Below are 22,962 nucleotides of genomic sequence, written 5' to 3' on the forward strand. Positions count from 1 at the left end.
AAATCGTAACAATCACCAGCTACACAACAGCAATTTAATGGATTTTGGAGAAGAGCAAGGATGAATTAAATATTTCTGAGCAGAGGGCTGGGATAAGTCATCTGTATACCCATCTAGACTAGTCATTTTCAACTTTCCCTGTCTTCAACTCACCAGAGATACAGATATTAGACATCCACTTGTCAATGGTTCTCTACGAGGCATCAATAGGGGAAAGCCAAATTTGAGCATTAATTGAACAAATCCAAAGTTAAATCCTCATATTCATCAATTTGAGACAGTATGAATACTGAAACTAAATAATTACATATTATCTTCACCATCCCTGTTTAACAGTGACGATATAAATGGACTCTTTGAAGACACTAAACTCCATACCTCTAGGCTAGAAAACACTTCAAAAGTCTAGTCTTTAAAACTGAGAGCCAAAAATACTTACATTGTTTTAAATAGTGAAACTATTATGGGAGGCATGTTAAAATGTCTATTCCTAATTAGCATTACTTTTATGTTGAGAAACATTTTAAGATATACTTACTGCTTACTTGTCCACAACAATCAATTCAGAAAAATGTAAGTACTAGATCAATATTTAACAACTGGAGAAAAATATACTGCTACATCAGCTGATTTTTCCTTGAATTTAATGAGTTACATCAAAAAATTAGGTAGTCATTTTACATTTAAGGAATAAAAATCTTAAAAAAAATACAAAGAGTGAAAGGATTTTAACCAAGTTGACATTTCTTTTTGCTAGTTTTTAACAATTCATCTCATCATATCTTATTGCAATGTGCAAATGCATTTGCAGCACCCAGTACAATCATGAACCTAAATTTAAGCAAGTACATTGTTAATAATAACCCTCAGAGGAAACTGATTTACTTTCTACTAAAAACTCTATGGTATATAAGCATTACATAATAATGCTATTAATGCTATTTAATGCTTTTGTCACAAGAATCATCACCAAAGTTTTCTGGAAATGAGTCCACATAAAAATTAAATATTTAAAAGGTGAAATGTTCCTTATTTTAACTTTAGCAAGATCTTTCTTTTTCATTATTAAGAAATACTTTAATAGTTTTAAAGCAAAAGCTGTTAAGAGTAGAGTCTAGATAGCTAAAACTGTACTCCTGAGTTCAAACTTACAGATTAAGTCTTTTGTAAATAGTTCTCAATAAAATATCCTCCCTCCCCATCCCCCTGCCCCAAATCTTGTATTGTTTCTTACAAAACTTTGGTCAAGAGTAGAAATATATCCAGGCAGATGTATGTGCCATACAATAGCAAGAACAGTAAAGCCCAACTAATGACTTTGGGTTTTAGAAATAGAAGGCAATTAAAATGTACTCAAAGTTACATTAAGAAAAGCTTCCACAGGGTAATATTGAAACAGTCACAAAGGTTAAGAAAATACTGATATCAAAGTACAAATGACTACAATGTTAAAATACACAAAAACTACTATACAAGAGCCTCTTTTAAAATTAAAAATAAAGAACACAACACATGAGTCAGGATTATTTTCCTGTTCTACTCATGAATTTTAGTCTTTATATTCATAGGGTTAGTTATGTTGACATCTAGTAGAGTTTCTTAGGACATCTGATGAAGTTTCATCCCAACTTCAGAAGGTGGATCTTCCCCAAGGAACCGCTCAATTCTGGTCACGTCTTGGTCATTGTACAATTTCAAAGTAGTGCAATATCGCCATGATGTGCTGAGGCATAAAGACATATCCTGTGTACAGGGCCATCCCCACGACGGAAACCAGCATGGAATCTGAGTCACAGTTAAGGAAACAATTTACTTTTTCTTAATTTATTCAAAAGTAAATCCCAAAAGTTTTTTCAACTGTTTTATGTTGAAGTAGCCATTCACTCACTTAGTGCTTTCTCATATATGTCAAGAACTAACCATTCTAGCCACTAATATTAACGCACCTGGCACTATTCTAAGTTTTGTAGCTCACTTAATCTTCACTATCACCTTCCAAGATAGGTACTGTTATTCCCCCTATTTATGCTTCAAAACATCAGACTGCTTCAACTGAAGCAGAAAGTGACGCTGTTCAACCTAAGAAACAGAAATGTATAGGAATAAAATTGCATTTCATTACTTCAAAAGGTCTACCAACTTTAATAATAAGAACGTCTGATCCAAGAATTTTAGAACTATTTAGACTATTTGGTTAAAAGTGCTGGCTTTAGAGCCTCAGCTAAGATCAATCATATATACCTAACGACACATAAAGTGACAGAAGCAGCTACTGGTAAACATTTATCATCATCACTAAACTTTGCAACATCCAAAAGTCATCTTGATAACCAAAACAAACATCTGTTTTGTGTTCCTTTGTCCTCATTCCAAAGGAACTGAAACGTATATGTTCAAAACAACGAGGGGCCCTCCTCTTGGGCCACACAAAATACTGCTAACAGAAATTATGTCAAATCTAAGAGATTTTTGCTTTGCTGTCATGTAACCATGTTAAAAGGAATAACTGCTTCTGAATTGGGACCACATTTTATGAATTCATTCATTCATATTCTCTCTCTCCCCTGCCCCCACTCTTGTCTTTCATATCTTTCAGTTCTACATAATAGTAGTTCTATAATACCTTTCATTCTTGCACAAGAAGATAGGGTTTAAATAAACAACGTGCTTACCTACCAACTAATATTTGTATAACAGTTCAGTTGACAAACCTCTTTTATATATTATCTTGCTTGCTCTAACAGCTTTCTTGTGAAATGTTTATCATGACTGTTACTCATCAGAGCCTGACAAAACACAGGGCCCTACAAAAAGCTGTCTTTTGGGGTGCCTGGTGGCTCAGTCAATTAAGCACCCAACTTCAGCTCAGGTCATGATCTCATGGTTTGTGAGTTCGAGCCCCACATTGGACTCTGTGCTGACAGCTCAGAGCCTGGAGCCTTCTTCAGATTCTGTGTCTCCCTCTCTCTGCCCCTCCCCCACTTGTGCTCAGTCTAAAATTGAATAAACCTTAAAAAAAATTTTTTTAACTGTCTTTTGAGCCAGAGCACAAACTGAAGCTATCCAACTCAAACCCTAAACTCATTCTCCTCATCAACATGGATGAAAGTCTCCCATAATCATTTTTTTAATTTAATTCTTAGCCTCTCTTAATCCAGTTCTTTCTTAAGCTACCACTTTCTATATACCCTTTAATTTCTTAAAATAAAAAAAAAAATGCTTATTGCTTTCATATCATTACCCATCACCCACACAACCATATAAATTCTACCCCTGCAGGCTACAGACACAGTTCTCAGGTCCCCAATGGCCACCTATCAAATCCAATGGCTATTTGAATAGACAATTTCAGTCCTTCCTCTTCAAAACTCTTCCCACTCTGAGCTAAGAAGGTGCTTTTCTCCAGGACTCTCCTCCCATTTCTCTCACCATTTTGCTGTGTCGCTGGCTCTTTTTCCCTATCTGTCCCTCATATGTAAGATAATTAGAGTGAATTTTGTGCTTTTCTCCCAAACATACACTCCACCACTACTCTTAGAATGGCAGTCACATTCTCTGGATGGGCCTAACCTTTCCCATCTCCAGCCCCGACTGATCTTAACCAACTAGAAAACCCATCTCTTTGGGGCGCCTGGGTGGCTCAACTGCTTAGCCATCAGACTCTTGATTTCGGCTCAGGTCACAATCTCATGGTTCATGGGATCAAGCTCCGCATAAGCTCTGTGCTGATAGCAAGGAGCCTGCTTGGGATTCCCCCCTCTCCCTCTCTCTGCCCCTACCCCACTCACGTGGGCTCACACTCACACGCACTCTCTTTCTCAAAATAAATAAACATTAAAAAAAGAAATTATCTTTGTAATAATTCCCACTCTCAAAACTGATCAGCCAGCTCAAAGTTTAGGACTTCTACCAGGAATTAAGGAACACAGATTCATTCTCTCTCTCTCTCCTTATGGAATATGCAGTTTGTTGATGGAATCCTGGAATCACTGGAGTCACTTTGCCTCCATGAGAAAAGCACAACTCAGAACAAAGCTGCCACATTATTATTGCAACAAAAATAATCACAGGAAAATGGAGCCAGAAACCTCATCAAAACACCTGAAGCTTACCTCACCAGTGGATTTTTAGATATAGAAGCCAATAAAGTCTCTTTACTCTTGAACAAGTTGTAAAATGTCTGTTATACTTATAGCTGAAAACATTCTTAATGACAAAATAGAATCCCTAATGTTTTGTCTTGGACCCTACAAACTCTTATGGCCTGAACAATCACCTTAATGTTGCTGACCTGAACCTACCTTCTGTACTGCAGACAGGGATTTCCTACAACTTGCTAAACATTTTCACCTATGAAATTTCTGAGGTACTTCCTAAGTTCAACAGAGCCAAAACTGAACTCAATAACTTTCTCCAAAACTACCTCTTTCTAGGAGTGTCTTATTTTTTTTAACTATTTGAAATAGTTGACATAATTATTAACAATTTGCCTAGTCACTAAATCCAGAAATTTGATTCCTCCTCCCCAGATTCAAATTATCTAAGACTTCTCAGTTCTTCCCAACCCCTACAAATGACTTTTATATCTCATGTTCCCTTACCCTAATCGATAATAAATGACTGAGGTATTTATCATTCCTTAATCATGCCAAAGCTCTGATTCTAGGCTGTTAGCCACTTTCCATGCCACTCTTTACTAAAGTGATCCTTTCAAAATACATTAGGCTTCCGGGGGCTCCTGGGTAGCTCAGTCAGTTAAGCATCTGACTTCAACTTAGGTCATGATCTCACAGTTCGTGAGTTTGAGCCACTGTCGGGCTCTCTGCTGTCAGCGCAGATAGGCTTCCCGGTGTTACAGGACAGCATGCGTAATTGTAAGCCAAGACATCCAAGGACCTTTCCAATCTAGTCCAAAGTATCTGTCTTAGGTTGGAGTCCATAGAAGTAGACAGAAATTGAGAGATTGGGACAGAGATTCTTGTACAAGTTATTCTTGAGGGAGTTTTAGCATAAAGGAGTGAGTAGAGCAAAACAGAGCAGGGAGAAAAAGCTAAGTAGGTTCAGGGGCTCAGCTCCCACAGGATGCTCTGGAGCATGAATTGGACCACATGTTTTGCTTTGAGGCAAGAGGCCTGACTTTTTCTGTCCCTTTATCTGTCAATCATTGGCTGCAGAACTGGGTGAGAAAAACCCACCTGGATAAGACAGCTGCCTTGGCGAAGGCCAATACTCTGAAGAACGGGACAGGTAGAAGACAAAAGAGGAGGGACACATCAGCCAGTAGAGGGGGTCGAGGTGAAGACCAGCAGCACCACCTACTATACTACTTTTCCCTTGTGCCTTCCAACACTCCAAATAATTCCCCTGACAAACGTATCCTACTCACAGCCATATTACGTGAGTCTCAGAAAACAATGCTGTACATTTTCATACTGCTCTGCTTCTGCTTATGGTTTAATAATAACAGGAGTCAGGATAATAGTGTGGTAATAGCAGCTTTTATTCTGTGAATGTCTAGTGTGCGCCCAACACTGTGTTAAATCCTCCAGCAAGTTCAAGTAACCCTGAATCTCAAAATCAGAGGAAGCAATGGAACCAATTCCAAACCAAATCAGTCACACTCCAAAAATCTGTGTTCTTAACCACTATGAAAACCTTCGTATATATGAAAAATCCTACTCCTTCTGGTAAAACCCAATCATTCTTAGAGCTTGGGTAGTTACCCTCTCTCCTATGAGGCTTTCTCTAGCATTCATATTTTTCCCATTCTTACTCCCAACCTCCTGGCCCTACTGCTCATAAAGCTCTTTATTCATATAATTCAACACTTATCACTTGACATTACCTATTTTTTTTTAATGTATTTATCTCATCCATATTATCAACTCCTTGAGCACAGGAACAATGTCTTATTATTTTTGTATCTCCAACATCTAACGTAACACACACTCAATAAATATTTGATGAATAACGAAATTGCTCAAGAAACATTGATTCTAGATTCATTGCAGTACTTTCTACATATTCCACATATTACTGTGGTGAAAAACTTTATAGTGACTACAGAAAAAATAAAAGTCCATTTCTAGGCAATACCGTATTTTCAAAATGTTTTTTTAGATTTTTACAGCTTTTATTTAAGTGTACATACCAAGTAAAGGAAATGGCAAAGATCTTCAGGTCACTGGCTCAAATTCAATCAAGTAGGAAATGATTACTAAAAACAGTCATTTGAATGATTATATTACATACTCTTTATATTATAAATTTAATTATAATTCTTTAATTTAGTATGGAGAATATATCAGTTAAGAAGCATGCACAAATTACCTTAACAGGTAACTACTCTAAGAATCTGAAACTTAAACTCTATTTGTGAACACTAAAGTGTCAAAACTCTAAATTCTTCTACACATATGTTTTGCAGGGCACCTGGGTGGTTTAGTCAGTTAAGCGTCCAACTTCGGCTCAGGTCATGATCTCACATTTTGCAAGTTCAAGCCCCATATCGGGCTCTGAGCTGACAGTGAGGAGCCTGCTCAGATCCTATCTCCCTCTCTGCCCCTCCCCCACTCGCGCTCGCGCGCTCTCTCTCTCTCTCACAAAAATAAACATTAAAAAATGTTATGTCTTGCCAGTGAAATAAGAACTTACCAAACTTGAAAAGTTTTTTTTTTTGCCTGATTAAAATATAAGATACTAGAGTTCATGATCTTATATAGCATTATGCTGTGATGCATATACATATGGAGTAAAAGCAATAGGAAATAAATAATGATTATATATGCTAAATTCAGGATGGCTACTTGGTAAGGTGAAATGGGGAGAGGAAGGAAGGAGAAACAACTTAGAAAGGGTATAAATGGAGCTTCAAATGTATTAGTAACGTTTTTCTTCGCCTAGTTGGTAGTAAATGCACATTCACTATATTATTCTTTATGGAGTTTTTGTATGCCTGAATAGTCAATAACTTTTTTTAATAAGAACTGTAAAGGAAAATGAAGCTACATGCAGTACTAGACTAAAAACTGTTCTGTGTGAAGGATTCTCCTCCCTTACAAAATTTGAGTTAGACATCATTGGGCCTACTTTGCCACTAGGAAATAGAAAGTCTTAGCTCTCAGAAATCAACAATTCTCAATTCTGGCCATGATAAACAGAAAAGTACTGAAAGTCACTTGAGCCTAGATGCAAAAATGCCAATTTATAAGCTGCTCAAAGAATTATTTAATAAAAAAAAAAAAAACTTAACCTAACCTTTCACTCATAGCCACTTATTAAATTTAACTTTTATCCTGTGTCTCCCCCCAAATGTTTCTATATTCTGATCCTATTTCTAATTATTTCCAGAATCACAGCAACTAAATAAGCTTTAACAATAAGTTTTCTGTACCATTAAATGTCAAAATTATTCCCAAAAATTATCTTAAAGCTCTCAAACATAAGAAAATATTTAAAACCAACTTAACTAAACCATGACTACACAATTCACACTAGGTGAATAAGTAGACAATGGGTCCATGAGGAACTTTTACGACCCTTAATAATCACCTTGCAAAAAATGCAGAAAGAATGCCCCTTTTATGAGTAGCTTTCTACAAATGCCTATTTAAGCAATGTAGTTGAAATAGCTCCAGTGTAACTGAGTTGAACATTCCCTGAGATTATGCTTGACACCATTTAAAATGGTAGTTTTACTGAGTACTGGTTTTATTGTGACATTTGCAAGGTTAGGGAATGTGTGATGTTCATCTCCTTAGAAGTTTCCTCACACAGAGTATACTACCTATAATTTGCTATCTGGCATTGGATCAGATTTCTCAATCCATCGCATTCTTGAATACACCTCTCAAAGTTTAAAGTGTACTCCATACACTCCATACACTGTGAAGCACAAGAAATGAGTTCTGGAAACACCATGACACTGGAGAAAAACTAGGTTTGAGCTGTAACACTGCCAATTCCTGATTGTGTCAAAAACTCTGTGATCACCAGTCTCCTTATCTATAAAATAAGGACACACATCACCTACCTTTCAGGGTTCATGTGAGAATTTTGAATCAAATCTATTCTGCAACAAAAGGCAATACAATCCTTATTAAAATTATTATTTGAGGGGCACCTGGGTGGCTCAGTGAGTTAACTACTCTAAGAATCTGAAACTGAAACTCTATTTGTGAACACTAAAGTGTCAAAACTTTTTTAATTTTTTTTTTAACGTTTATTTATTTTTGAGACAGAGAGAGACAGAGCATGAACGGGGGAGGGGCAGAGAGACACGGAGACACAGAATCGGAAGCAGGCTCCAGGCTCTGAGCCGTCAGCCCAGAGCCCGACGCGGGGCTCGAACTCACGGACCGCGAGATCGTGACCTGAGCTGAAGTCGGAGGCTTAACCAACTAAGCCACCCAGGCGCCCCTAAAGTGTCAAAACTTTAAATTCTTCTATGCATATCTGACTTCAGCTCAGGTCATGATCTCACATTTGTGGGTTCGAGCCCCGCATCGGGCTCTGGGCTGAAAGCTCAGAGCCTGGAGCCGGCTTCAGATTCTGTGTCTCCCTCCCTTTTTGCCCCTCCCCAATTTGCGCTGTCTCTCTCTCTCAAACATTTTAAAAATTAAAAAAAAAAAAATACTATTGTTTGAGGCCATAGGCATTTAGCATCATGACTTACACAATGTTTGGGAACTTCCCAAGATCACCCTGCTACCAATTTGTTATTAATTTACAGTACAATTCTGAGACATCACAATCCCTCTGGAACAGTTTCTTCTCCATAAAAAGAGGCCACTTCCTGCATTAACATCTTAGGATACCACCTGCATGGAGAGGGCACTTAGGCAACTCTCATCCACCCCTGATGTAATCTTGTTTCACATACACACAGAGAAAAAATGTAAATAATCAATGTTTCATAACACGCATACATTGGAAGGCAATACTCAAAATGACAGAATAATCTAAGAAAACCCTTACTGTTGTCTGAAAGATATACATACCAGTAGCAGTACACTAATTAACTGGGTTGACATTCTAGAGGGGGGCTATATGATTCGAGAAGTATAAAGCTAGCAAAATCTGGAATATAAAAAAAAAAACTCAAAAACTAAAAAAAAAAAAAAAAAATGTGTGTGTTTGTAACTGCCTCTACCACTGAATTTTAAGTGCTCAAGGGCCAGAGTACATTGGCTCAGCCGCCCCTTGGCTTGCAGCTGTAATGCATTGCTAGATAAAGCAGGTGCTTCATAAATCATTCAAGAACTGAGCAGATAATGTGCCAGGATATGTGCAGGCGCTGAAGATAAATGTTTGTTCAAGGACTGAATGAACAATCAGGTTATTTATAACCTGGATATAACATAAATGTTTTATGGGTTCAGTGGATTTAAAAGCAAATAGATGTGAAACCATATATCTGTATGTTGTTTGCTGTTCTTTAACAGGAAACCCCAACTAATCATCAGCTGATAAGTTTCCAGCTAGATAGGAAAAAAAAAAAGATTTCTTTTGCTCATATAAGGGCCATACCCAACCCTTTTCCTAGAGACTTAAAATAAAAAAAATAAAAATAAAAAAAAATCCTGATAACAAAGAGAGGAAATGCTTTGAAGGTAAGTACAGTACATCAGAAGCAAGACCACAGCAACTAACACTTTCCGTCCCAGCCAGTAACCGCACTATCACCGCCTACCTTAGTAACCTATTCACAAGACTTTGGAGAAATCAAAAGTAGTTTCTCATTGGGAAAAGGCCAGGGACCTCTGTTCCAGCAGGTACAACTCATACCTCTTCACAAATCTAAATAATTTCAATGCACTGATTCTTGCCATTTGCAACATGGATAGAGCTAGAGAGTATAATGCTAAGAGAGACAAGCCAATCAGAGAAAGACAAACACCATATAATTTCATTCATATGTATAATTTAAGAAACAAAACAAACAAGCAAAGGAGAGAAACAAACAAGGAGACAGAAACAAACCAAAAAACAGACTCTTAATTGGAGAGAACAAACTGCTAGTCAGCAGAGGGGAGTTGGGTAGGAAGATGGGTGAAATAGGTGATGGGGATTAAGAGCACACTTATCATGATGAGTAATGAGTAATGTAGAGAATTACTGATTCACTATATTGCACACCCAAAACTCATATAGCACTGTATATTAACTATATTCAAATCAAAATTAAAAAAAAAAAAAAACACCTGGAGATCATCACCAAGAGAAATGTTAAGAAAGTGCATTTTTACCAAATATATCAACTATCTCTTGATACTTTTCTGGTTACCTTAAAATAAAAGCAAGTAGAAGATACTGATACTGTTACAGTCCCGTGTAGGTTAGTCAATTTGATATCCATGGGTCATTTTAAAGGACATCACATTAGCATCAGAAGTTAGTATTTAGCAGGGTGCCTTGGTGGCTCAATCGGTTAAGCATGCGACTTCGGTTCAGGTCAAGATCTTGCGGTTTGTGAGTTCAAGCCCCGAATCAGGCTCTGTGCTGACAGTTCAGAGCCTGGAGCCTGCTTCAGATTTTGTGTTTCCCTCTCTCTCTGCCCCTCCCCCACTCATGGTCGGTCTCTCTCTCTCAAAAATAAACGTCAAAAAAAAAATTTTTTTTAAGTATTTAGCAAGCAAAACACATTCTCTAAACTTCGCGTAGTATGATTGCATCGAAGGATGGAAATTGATTTTAGAAACTACAACTTGATGACAAACTAAAGAAACAAAAAATCATACTGCTGAAACCACCAATGATCATGTTCAACTCTGAACTGAAGTCCTGGAAATGGTTTGCAGCTCTGAGCCCAGAGACACCCAGGCTGTGTATCATTGTGCACCTTTGTAATTAAAGCTTCTAATTTCATGCAGATTTGAAGTCCCAGGATCAAGGGGACAAAACCCCCAGCCTGCTCTGAAATATAATCTGTTCTGCTGTGATACATTCCTGGAATATCAGCTAGCTCACACATGACTAGCATAACATAGGAGCTGTACTGTTTCATACGGGATTCTTCATAAATTAGGGGAGCCAGATTAAGTGAGAGAAGAATTATAACCTTCAGCAAGAAACATCCTTTAGCTTAGATGCTGCACAGGCAAGAATCCTTTGAGCCCTATTTTAAGAAAATTAAAAGTGGGGCACCTGGGTGGCTCAGTTGGTTAAGCGGCCAACTTTGGCTCAGGTCATGATCTCGTGGTCCGTGAGTTCGAGCCCCGCATCAGGCTCTGTGCTGACAGCTCAGAGCCTGAAGCCTGTTTCAGATTCTGTGTCTCCCTCTCTCTGACCCTCCCCCCATTCATGCTCTGTCTCTCTCTGTCTCAAAAATAAATAAACGTTAAAAAAAAATTAAAGAAAAAAAAAAGAAAATTAAAAGTTAGTATCTGCACCCAGACTCCCTCTCCAGAAAAGCACACCTCCAGGCTAGCACAATTCTTAGCTAGTGGCAGGTTGAACTCCTTCCTGTACCTCTTCAATGGCAGCCCACACCATCTACACTACTTAGCATTTCCAGTCAATTTTGCCCATGCATTTTTAATGTCCTCTGAGGCAGCCCCCAGCGTGCCTGCCTGGGCTATCCAAGTTATCCCCCTAAGATGTCAATTATTGTTTTAGTTAGTGCTTGCTTACTAAGTTGTATAGATTTTGAGTGCTCTAGTGCTATTTTCCCATAAACCCTATAACTTGGGGATTTTTTCAGGAACACATGTGATGGCCAAAATTTTTTTATTAGTAGTATTTTTTTTTTTAATGTTTTATTTATTTTGAGAGAAGGACAGAGAGACAGAGCATAAGTGGAGGAGGGGCAGAGAGAGAGGGAGACACAGACTCTGAAGTAGGCTCCAGGCTCTGAGCTGTCAGCACAGAGCCCCACTCGGGGCTCAAACTCACAAGCAGTGAGATCATGACCTGAGCCGGTCAGACGCTCAACCGACTGAGAATTAGAAAAGTAATTCTACTTTTCATAGCTATTGATCATAAATACTATCTTTCTATCATTTCATAACTACTATTTTTTAAGCATTCCAGTTTATGAAAAGTATATATGCTCTATTAAGTAGATCTTCTGGAACATATAGTTTTAACTATTAAATTTGAGCATTGGGTTTTTTTTGTTTGTTTGTTTTTTAACAAAAGAATCCATCTTATCTTTGCTCCTAAGTACCATAAATGTTAAAGCCTAGGGGGTGGGTCACAAAGTCTTTAAAAATTTGTAGTGGATGGGATGCCTATCTGGCTCAGTCTGTAGAGCATGTGACTCAATCTCAGGGTCATAAGTGTACACACACACACACACACACACACACACACACAGTTCTTGTGTAATACAGTTTTCTTCATCTTCCATCTTTCCTGAGAGCTATTAAAGAAAAAATTGTAATATCCAAAGAAGTATAGATAAGGGATATTCTAACATTTTCACTTAGCCAACCCAACATCAAGGCAGGGTAAAACAGGCTAGAGCAGCTGTCTTTGAACTAAAGCACAGGAGCCTTGGAGATACAAGAAGACTTTCCAGAAGGTTAGGATCTGTTAAAGGGAAGGGTTTACAGATCTTCAGCTGCCACTGACTCTCCTAAAGCCTGATCTGAGCATTATCATGATCTGCTATTATTCATGATCTGCTAGTTCTCCTTCCCATCCCCCCTTGCAACTTCATTTCTACCACTTTACTTCCTGAATCCAAAATTATGCATTTCCCCAGGGTATAAAATAATTTTTGGGACAGCAAACAAAGGAAGAGTAACTACCTTGAGTTGTACTTTATTTCAACTCGGTAACAAACTCCTGGCACAGCTACAAGCTTCATCGATCTATCCATTTAATAATTTCAATCCAGAAGTGAGACAGCTTCCCAGCCTGGGCCTGACAGAATGGCTCCTACAAAGAAGGATGGTGAGAAGGGCCTTTCTGCCATCAACGAGGTAGTGACCAGATAATACAATGTCAGCACTTAAAAGCACACCCATGGAGTAGGCTTCAAGAAGCATGCCAAAAGTCTGGAAATTTGCCATGAAGAGACGGGAAGTCCAGATGTGCACACTGACACCAGGCCCCACAAAGCTGTCTGAGTCAAAGGAATGAGGAATGGCCCAGGGCATACCCATGTGTGGTTGTCCAGAAAACATTAGGATGAAGATTCACCAAACAAGCTTTAATACATTGGTTATCTATGGACCTGTCACCACTTTCAAAAATCTATAGTCAGGGGCGCCTGAGTGGCTCAGTCAGTTGAGCATCCGACTTCAGCTCTGGTCATGAGCTCATGGTTCATGAGTTTGAGCCCCACGTCGGGCTCTGGGCTGACAGCTCAGAGCCTGGAGCCCACTTCGGATTCTGTGTCTCCCTCTGTCTGTCCCTCCGCTGCTTGCACTCTGTCTCTCACATTGTCTCAAAAATAAATAAACATTAAAAAAAATTTTTTTTTTAATCTACAGTCAATATCGATGAGAAATAAGCACTGGTTGTCAAATAAAGTCATAAAATTTAAAAAAAAAAGGCAAGAGGGGTAAAAGTGTTTATGTAACAATTGCTTGAGCAGAAAAATGGCACTGAGCTTTTTCTGACAGAAATTAAGGTTGATTTTGCCTATTTAGCTTCACAATAAGGACTGGTGTTTCCAAATAGGTTATGCGATAAACATTTTCTATGAATTATACAAGAAAAAATATAGTTTTAAGGTTTTAACAAAAATATACAATCATAGGGGCACCTGGGTGGCTCAGTCAGTTGAGCGTCTGACTCTTGATTTTGACTCAGGTCACGATCCCAGGGTCATGGGATCAAGCCCCACATCAGGCTTCATGCTGAGCATGGAACTTGCTTAGGATTCTCTATCTCTCTGCCCCTCTCCCCTACTTGCACTTTCTAATACACATAAAATAATAAAATACATATGAAAAGCAAGGAATTAAATCCATTGTAACTGTTTAAATTTACTATGAAATGTTTCAAATGTCAACTTAAATGAACAAGATAATACCCATTACTTTTTGTTCTTGTAGGGGCTACACAAAAAGTCTAAATACCACTGGGGTGGAGGCTTGGAAGCATTAATTTATCAGTTACAACTATTCTTACCTCTGCTTCCCCCTCTTCAGCCCTCCCTTGTAACAGAGAGCTGCATTCATTTCTACAAAAGGAATCTCAAAAGAAAATGGCATGAAATGTAAAAGACTGAAGACTAGTGGGAAGAAATTCTTTTTCTCCTTAAGTCTGAAGGCAATGTTTGGGCTATTTCAACATTATTCTGAAATCACATTTTGTTTGAAGACACCTTGATAAATCTTTCTAAAAGGCATTAAACTGATTTACTAAATATCTTTCTAGAAGTAACTTTCTCTGATATTAACAATTTTGCCTAGGTGGCTCAGTCAGTTAAGTGTCTGACTTCTGCTCAGACCATGATCTCTCAGTTCATAAGCTCAAGCCCTGAATCAGTCTCTCTGCAGTCAGCACAGAGCCTACTTTGGATCCTCAGTCCCCCTCTCCCACGGTGCCCCTCCCCCACTCATGCTCTTTCTCTTTCAAAAACAAATAAACATTAAAAAAATATACTTTTTTTGCCTAATCATCAAACCACATGCTGATTTTTACTGGAACTCTATTTAAAGTATCAAAGGATTTTGTACATACAAACATTTTCTTCAAAAGAGGTACTCATTAAGAAGAAAGTTCTAGTAGAAGACTCTGGTGAATTGGGGTTTTAATGATAATACCTTCTATTGAATAGCTCAGAGGAAGCTCTGCCAAAGACAGAGACACTGAGCTAAAGCTCCCCCCCTGGCCAAAATACAGTGTTTCTTTGTCAATTTTGTTTTGTTTGTTGTGTTTATTTACAAAAATATGTTACACAGGAAATACACAGAAAAAAATACTAACTTAATTATTAGTGACTCCAAAAATGGCAAGGCAAAATATACACCTCAAACACCTCTCTCCTGGCTTATAAAAGCCTTGATTTTACCAAACCAGGAGCTATTAAAAACAGCTTAAGTGCATTTTCCAGGTTTTCACAGAATACTTCAGGAGTGATACACAGGAAACTGGTAACATGGGTTGTCCTGAGGTGGCTGGGTGGAAAGAAGACTTTTACCACCTACCTTTTTGGTGCCTTGTGAGTTTTGAACCATGAGGATATATGATCTATTTTTATTTACAATTTAAAAATTCCTATTTTCTAAACTCTCAAATACTTTAGTATATTGAGATGCAAAGAAAAATTCTTCTCAATTCTAGCTGTTAGTATTTGAGGATACAGCAAAAATCTACAAAAATAAATTAACTTAGCTGCTACTGACACAGCATACACCTTTAAATTTTTAATGCTCTCTTTTTCATTATCATGCAAAGCCTACCCCAATCCAAAATACCTACCTTTGCTTCTACCCTTGCCTCCCCTCATGGCCCTTAATCTTTCCCAAACCCTGTAGCTAAAGTAAACCTTTTCAAACTTAGTCAGACTGGATCACTCCTCTCAAAAACCTTCTAAGAGCATCCTTTTCAACTAAGATTAAAAGCCAAAATCCTTACCATGACCTCCAGGATCTCCATGGACTCTGCCCTCTCCCCCGTGGTCACTCTGCTCCAGCCACACCTGCCTCGGTGATGGCCTTCATATGTGCCAGGCAGGCTCTGGACTCAGGGACTTGCCCTGGCTGTTCCCTCTGCCAGCTATGTTCTTCCCTTAGATTTCTACTCTCTAACTCCATCACTTTCTTTATGTTTTTACGCAAATGCTGCTCAGGGAAGCCTCTCCTGATATCCTCTTTAGAAACAACTCCATCCCATCTGCACATTTATCCCACTGACCTACTTCTCTGTCTTCCACAATGCTTACCACCTAGCATACTATGTAATTCAATTATAAACGTTCCACAAGGAAGGGATCTTTGTCTCATTTGCTCAGATGTATCACAAGCACCTAAGCCAGCATCTTGTACAAGGTATGCACCCAGAAGTATCTGGTAAATTAATAAATGGCCCTAACCTGCTTTCTCAACTTCACTTGCCACTTCTTCTGCCTTAAAGAATCCCTGTTCTCGGGTCGCCTGGGTGGCTCAGTCGGTTAAGCATCCGACTTCAGCTCAGGTCACGATCTCGCGGTCCGCGAGTTCGAGCCCCGCGTCGGGCTCTGTGCTGACAGCTCAGAGCCTGGAGCCTGTTTTGGATTCTGTGTCTCCCTCTCTCTCTGACCCTCCCCTGTTCATGCTCTGTCTCTGTCTCAAAAATAAACGTTAAAAAAAAAAATTTTTTTTTTAAATCTTTCCAAATGCCCTTCCTGACCACTCTAGCTAAAATTGAAAAACACTCCTTCCTACTTCCTATCCTCCTCTGTTATGTTTTTCTCTAGAAGAGCTATAACAATTTAATAGTCTATATTTTTTATTTAGTAGCATTAGAATAAATATTTTTATCTGTTTTGTTCAGTCATACCCCCACTACCTAGAATAGTATCTGGCAATTAGGAAGTACTTAATTCTTGTGAAATGCAGAATTCAGCAAACATACATATTTTACAAATGAATATATATAACAAAGTAAATTTTGTTAACATTTTTTAAAATAAATCAAAGAAGTTCTTTCACTCTATAGTATTTTTTGCTTCTTTTAATTTGAATTCTCTCCAAGAACTGAATTTTTTTCACCAGCAACAGCCAAGCTCCAAAGCTACCCAAATCCGCTTTAAAATCAGGTCTCTTTTACCATTCCTAAGTACTTCTGCAATTCCTTTGAAATGACAAATCAGTATACAAACAAATGTTTCTCAAGCACTATCTATGTGCCCAGCACTGTGGTTTAAAAAATTTCTTTTCTTGATGGAACACAGATTGTCTTTCAGGGTAAATCTAATTCCTAACATAAACCAAAAAACTGCCCACATTTTGCCTAAAATAAATAGAAGTATAAAATGTCATGGAAACATAAGAAGTCATAGAAAGATGGCAAATATAGCTCAGTGATTACAGAATAAAGTCCTTTTTTATCTTAAAAAAAAAGCTAAATAACTTTTACTTATTCTTCAAATTATTTTAACAAGGTATTTGTAATTTTTCCATACCTCTCAGCAGCATGGTTACAATGTTTTTCAGTGAGACACTACAGGGAGTGCCTCGCTGGTTACAAAACTTGCCTTAGTTACAAAACCTGGTGTTTTCCTTTCCCACTGATGGCTGCCAGTAGGGAAAGGGGGCTTTTGAAACATGTTAAAACTTCTACTTTGGAGATGGAGCTCAATGAATTACAGTCTGCAGGCTCTGCTGTAGTATTCATTGTAATACTACTCTGCCCTTATTCCATTCACTTGATTGTTACCTTCTGTTTTAATCAGGTGTCACGTCCCCTTCTCGTGTAGGACAGATACCATGTCTGCACATGGAAAATGTTCAAGTACTGGTTGACAAACAAAAAGCTAATTATCGTTTCAAATATGGTAACAGAAAGCAGATGATAAGAGAAAATTTAGGGGGCGCCTGGGTGGCTCAGTCAGTTGAGCATCTGACTTTGGCTCAGGTCACGGTCTCACGGTTTGTGGGTTCGAGCCCCATGTCGGGCTCTGTACTGACAGCTCGGAGCCTGAAGCCTGCTTTGGATTCTCTTTCTGCCCCTCCCTTATTCACGTTCTGTCTCTCTCTCAAAAATAAGCATTAAAAAAAATTTTTTTTAAAGTAAGAGAAAATTTAGGATACGGGCCCTAGCATGGTACAATTACAAAACGGGTTTTTAAACCTTATTCTTTCAAGAACAATTTGCAGTGGGCCTGACTTGACACAGATGCATTTCCTTTTTTTTTTTTTTTTATTTTTTTTTTTTTAACGTTTATTTATCTTTGAGACAGAGAGAGACACAGCATGAACAGGGGAGGGGCAGAGAGAGAGAGGGAAACACAGAATCTGAAACAGGCTCCAGGCTCTGAGCCGTCAGCACAGAGCCCGACGCGGGGCTCGAACTCACGGACTGTGAGATCATGACCTGAGTCGAAGTCGGAAGCTTAACGGACCGAGCCACCCAGGCGCCCCCAGATGCATTTCCTTAAAAAACATATTTAAAATTATTTTTTGTGACAATTTCCTTACTTAGATAATTTCAAAAACCCTCATATTCAACTGGGATTCACCTTCCAATTTACAACAACCATTAACTTCTAGCTATTTCATTTCGGAGAAATAGAGAAGCAAATTCAGATGTTTAAGGATGCCTCTAGAAAAATGTACAGAAGTAGTTAATAGAAGGCTATCAGTTTCCCTAAAACAGGGACAACTTCAATTTATTAAAGGAATTACAGCAGTGACATGTAAACTAGTGAAATTACCTTCTTCTAGAGTCTTTAGTTAGGACTTCTAACTCAGAGACCATTTTTCAGACAGCCAAATTTCTTACATGAAATTTTAGTTTGCTAGCAGCACTGACTGGATTCGATGCAATTTTTAAGAAAGTATGTCTCTTTTCAAAACCATGTAACTGGCTACAAAACTGTTCTATATGAAACTTACTAATTATTGATGAACTTATGAAATTCAAACTACTTCATAGTAATTAAAGCTCCTAATAACTGGGGGGAAATCCAGCTTCCTCATTCAGTTTCTTCCTCCGCCCTAGAATGAAGATTCAATTTCAAATCAATGTTCCAAAATCGTATACAATAATTAAATGCCTGACTTTAAGTCTAGAAGTTCAACTGGAATAGAAGCACAACAGCTGATAGTAATTTAAGACTGGCATATGTCAAAACTATTACATTTCCACCTTGGTTAATTCAATAATGTGAACTTTGAAATAATATCTTTTTAGTCTTAGATTTAAAGCCATAGTGTTCTACAGCCCCGATGCTAGTTTGTTGCAGTTCTCACTAGTTTTTTTAAAACAAAACACTTGGTCACAAAAACCAATGAGAAGTCAAAAATCTACAGACGCATTATATTTCATTTCATAATTTATGCCACCACCCCCCTCCCAAAGAGCCATCATCTGGTTTATTTACAGGACACTATTACTATTGCAATATAAGAGGAAAACCTTAATACCATTGACACTGTAGCATGTATCCAAGCAAAAGCTTTTAAGAGTAAAACTTTTGATGGACTCTGACAGTGAGCTCTACATTCAACCTCCTACTTAAAGAGTGTCGATTTAGTGCAACATTGTTTAAATTCACTTTTTTTTAAATGTTTATTTTGAGAGAGAGAGAAAGAGAGTATGTCAAGGAGGCTCACCACTGTCAACACAGAGCTCAACACCGGGGTTCAATCGAACAAACCAGTGAGATCAGGATATGAGCTGCAATCAAGAGTGGGGCCCTTAACCGACTGAGCCACTCAAGTAATCCTAAATTCACTTTTAAATTCATTTTAACTGAGGGGCACCTCTATTTTTCTAGAGGCATCCTTAAACATCTGAATTTGCTTCTCTATTTCTCCGAAATGAAATAGCTAGAAGTTAATGGTTGTTGTAAATTGGAAGGTGAATCCCAGTTGAATATGAGGGTTTTTGAAATTATCTAAGTAAGGAAACTAGCTGCTCAGTTCGAAGAGGATGTGACTTTAAAAAAAAAAAAATTCTTTAATGTCTATTTATTTTTGAGAGAGATAGAGACAGAATGCGAGTGGGTTAGGAGCAGAGAGGGAGACACAGAATCTAAAGCAGGCTCCAGGCTCTGAGCTGTCAGCACAGAGCCTGACGCAGGGCTCGAACTCACAAGCTGTGAGATCATGACCTGAGCGAAGTCAGACGCTCAACCCACTGAGCCACCCAGGAGCCCCTGATTTTAACTGAGGGGCACCTACCTGACTCAGTTGGAAGAGAATGTGGCTCTTGATCTCAGGGTGTGAGTTCAAGCCCCATGTTGGATGTAGACATTACTTAAGTAAATAAAACATAAACCTTAAAAATTAAAAAAAAAAAATTTAAAAAAGATGATTTTAACCGAGTCAAGAAGTCTGTGCTTCTATACTTAGTATACCTTTTACACGGGTGACTTGATCTCTAACCTATAGAACTTAGAGTAAGACTAAACTGCAGCTACAAATAAATGGTGCAGGAAATCAGAGCACACTTTACATTCAGACTTTAAATCCAAAAACATGGTTCTTAAGTGCTGGAAAGCTTTGGAAAGAAACAATAATAAAAATAAATAATTTTTCTTGTAAGCAGCTTAAAAGTCCTCCAAAGTGTTGAAACAAAAAACAGCTCTGAGTACAACCTTATGCTAGTTCAACACAAATAAGCACACTTATTAATGCTTGGAAGGAAATGATCTCAGTCACTCCACCAGAATGCAACAATGCATTTGCAAAGCTGTTCTCAAGCTATTCCAAACTAAACCACATTGAAAAGGAGCCCGTGTAATATACAGTTGTCAAATCACTATGTTGTACACATAAAACTAGTGTAGCGTTGTGTTAACTATACTTCAATTAAAAAAAGAGAAACCCCGTATGAAGTACATGTTATGTGAAATATTTTTTATATTTGGCCCCCAAATTTAAAACAAAAACAAAAAAAAAGTTACAGCTCACTATTACTATATTCTGCAAATGAAAACACAAACATCACAGGCTTCAGAAAGCCTATTTACACACAACTTTGCTTATTAAGTGAGGTTGTTATGAAAGTTAGATGGGTTAAGATACAGGCAAACGCTCAGCACAGTTGCTTGGCTCCAAGTGACCATTCAATAGTCTTTAACAAGTATTTATTAGCTATCTATGAAAACACAGTTTCAAACACTATTTACAACTAACCACAAATTCCTTTCTGGGCTCGACTTCTATGGACTGTGAAAACAGCAACTTAATGAATAAAACACACTTTTTAAACTCCCCATCCTGAAGACCAAAAAGCTACAACAAACTGCTTTTAAAAAACTATTGGGGTGTCACAAACACAAACTCACATGATTTTAAAAGTCTAGTAAACTGGTTAGCATTCTCATTAGGACCAAAGTCAGCTAACTCAGGGACAGATAAAGGTCAAAGGCGTCCAAAGCCAGGAGCGATTTGCTCCACTTGCATGGTCCCTGCCTCCCAAAGCAAAGGGGACGAAACCAAAGGCAGGCGCGGCCGAAGTGCCGGCGAGGACGCACCAGGTTAGACATCGCCCTAGGGGATTTCCTCCAGTAATAAAGCCGCTTCTACCTCGGCAAAGCGACTCACCGGCGACCCCGGATCAAGGGATGTAGCCCCCCCCCCCACCCTCTCCAGCCGCACGCCCGCCGCCCTTGGGCCCCGAGACCTCCGCCCCGCTCGCCCGCAGCGAAGAAGCGAGTCCGCGCGCGCGCCGTCCCCGCACAGCCGCCTCTCCGCCCCCACCCCGGCGCCTGGGCCCAGGAGGATGCCGCCCGGCTCCGCTCCCCCGCCCCCCGGCCCCCGCGGCCTGGGCAGGATACTGAACACAGTCCGCTCCCAGGGCTCCAGCATGTAGAGCGCCGTGACCAGCAGATACTGGTAGTAGAACCAGGACATTTGCTTCCAGGCCCGCGCCAGCGCCATCCCCGCCACGCGCCTTCCTCGTTGAAGCCGAACGTCAGTCTGTCCGGCCGGCCTCCGGTTAGCGTCCTACAGCCCCCGGCCGCGAGGCCCGCCCGCCCGCCACCGCGAGCCTATTGGCCCGGCCGGCCAGGCGCGTCACCCGCTGGCACGCCCAGCCCCGCGCGCGCCCAGGCAGCCGGCGGCGAGCCCCGCCCGGCCGGCGCTCATTGGCCCAGCCGTGGCCACGCGTCACCCCGCTCCCTCCCTGGTTTCCCCCTCTCCTACCCCGGCCGCGCCCACGCGAGCGGGAGAACCCTCCCAGCGAGAGCGCCCCGCCGCGCGCCGCCGGCCGCGCCCTACCCCGCCCCGCCTGGCCCGGCCGCTGGTGGGCGGGGAGTTAGTCCTCGGTGGGGTAGCGGTAGGCCGACCGGGGGTGGTCGGCAGCCCCAGTTCGCCCCAGAAACGTTTGTCGAAGACCTGTTCGTAGAATGCCTGTGATGCTTCAGGCATCCTACTGGGCATCCCACGGGGGTTAACAGGATCGTGATGGGTTCCTTGCCTCGAGCAGTTTCCTATCTAGCAGGAAAGACGGGCATTAACCACATAAATGCAACAGCTGTGACCCGTGCAGAGAGGGAGAATAAGGTGCTCTGAGGGTGGGGAGGCTAACGTCACCTAACCAAAGAGGTCAGGGAAGGCGTCTCTGAAGAAGTGATGCACACATTGCCTCCTCCCTCCTCCGCGCACACACAAACACACACACATATAGACCAACATATCCCCCTGCACTCCTTAACCTAAAGACAAAAGAGATTACCTTAACAATGAATATCTGCATACCTCTTTTAGTGGCTACAGGTACCCTACAGGTCAAGGCCAGGAAATGGACCCTGATCTGGTGAGCTCTGTAGATGACAGGCTGCTTGAGATCCCTCTGTGGGTTGGTGATACCTCCTGGAGATGCACTTTTAAATGCCCATATCTTCCCACTGGCAAATGGGCCAGCAAGATTGCACTCACTTCCGGGAACAAGGTGAATGGCTAGCACGTGAAATGACCATTAAATGGCCTGCTGTTTAAATGTTAAAAAGTTTCTTTTAGGGGCGCCTGGGTGGCTCAGTCGGTTAAGCGGGTTAGCGGCCGACTTCGGTTCAGGTCATGATCTCGTGGTCTGTGAGTTCGAGCCCCGCGTCGGGCTCTGTGCTGACAGCTCAGAGCCTGGAGCCTGTTTCAGATTCTGTGTCTCCCTCTCTCTGACCCTCCCCTGTTCATGCTCTGTCTGTCTCTGTCTCAAAAATAAATAAACGTTAAAAAAATTTTTTAAAAAAAAGTTTCTTTTAAATATCCTACTGCTTAAACTTTAAAACTTTCATGGTTGATAACTTTTTATTTATTCATTTGGAAATATCAACTGCTGTTTATGAGCTAAATATTGGGGATAGAAAGCCAGCTACGCTGAAATCTACCTTCCTAACATAACCAGTCTGCTAAGGCA

At 39.9% G+C, this 22,962-nt stretch overlaps 1 protein-coding gene and 1 pseudogene across 1 annotated transcript; one reads left to right on the forward strand and one right to left on the reverse strand.

The window, feature by feature from the left end:
* Positions 1–627: 627 nt before the first annotated feature.
* SPTSSA (serine palmitoyltransferase small subunit A) lies at positions 628–21,554 on the reverse strand. The gene is made up of 2 exons (XM_042989549.1): positions 21,386–21,554; positions 628–1,785 (listed from the first exon to the last, which is right to left on the reverse strand). The coding sequence occupies exons 1-2, from the start codon at positions 21,486–21,488 to the stop codon at positions 1,682–1,684; spliced, it is 207 nt and encodes a 68-aa protein (XP_042845483.1). The 5' UTR covers positions 21,489–21,554; the 3' UTR covers positions 628–1,681.
* LOC122239579 lies at positions 12,323–13,254 on the forward strand (annotated as a pseudogene).
* Positions 21,555–22,962: the final 1,408 nt, after the last annotated feature.

This window comes from Panthera tigris, chromosome B3 (genome assembly GCF_018350195.1).
Source record: "Panthera tigris isolate Pti1 chromosome B3, P.tigris_Pti1_mat1.1, whole genome shotgun sequence".
NCBI lineage: Eukaryota > Metazoa > Chordata > Mammalia > Carnivora > Felidae > Panthera > Panthera tigris.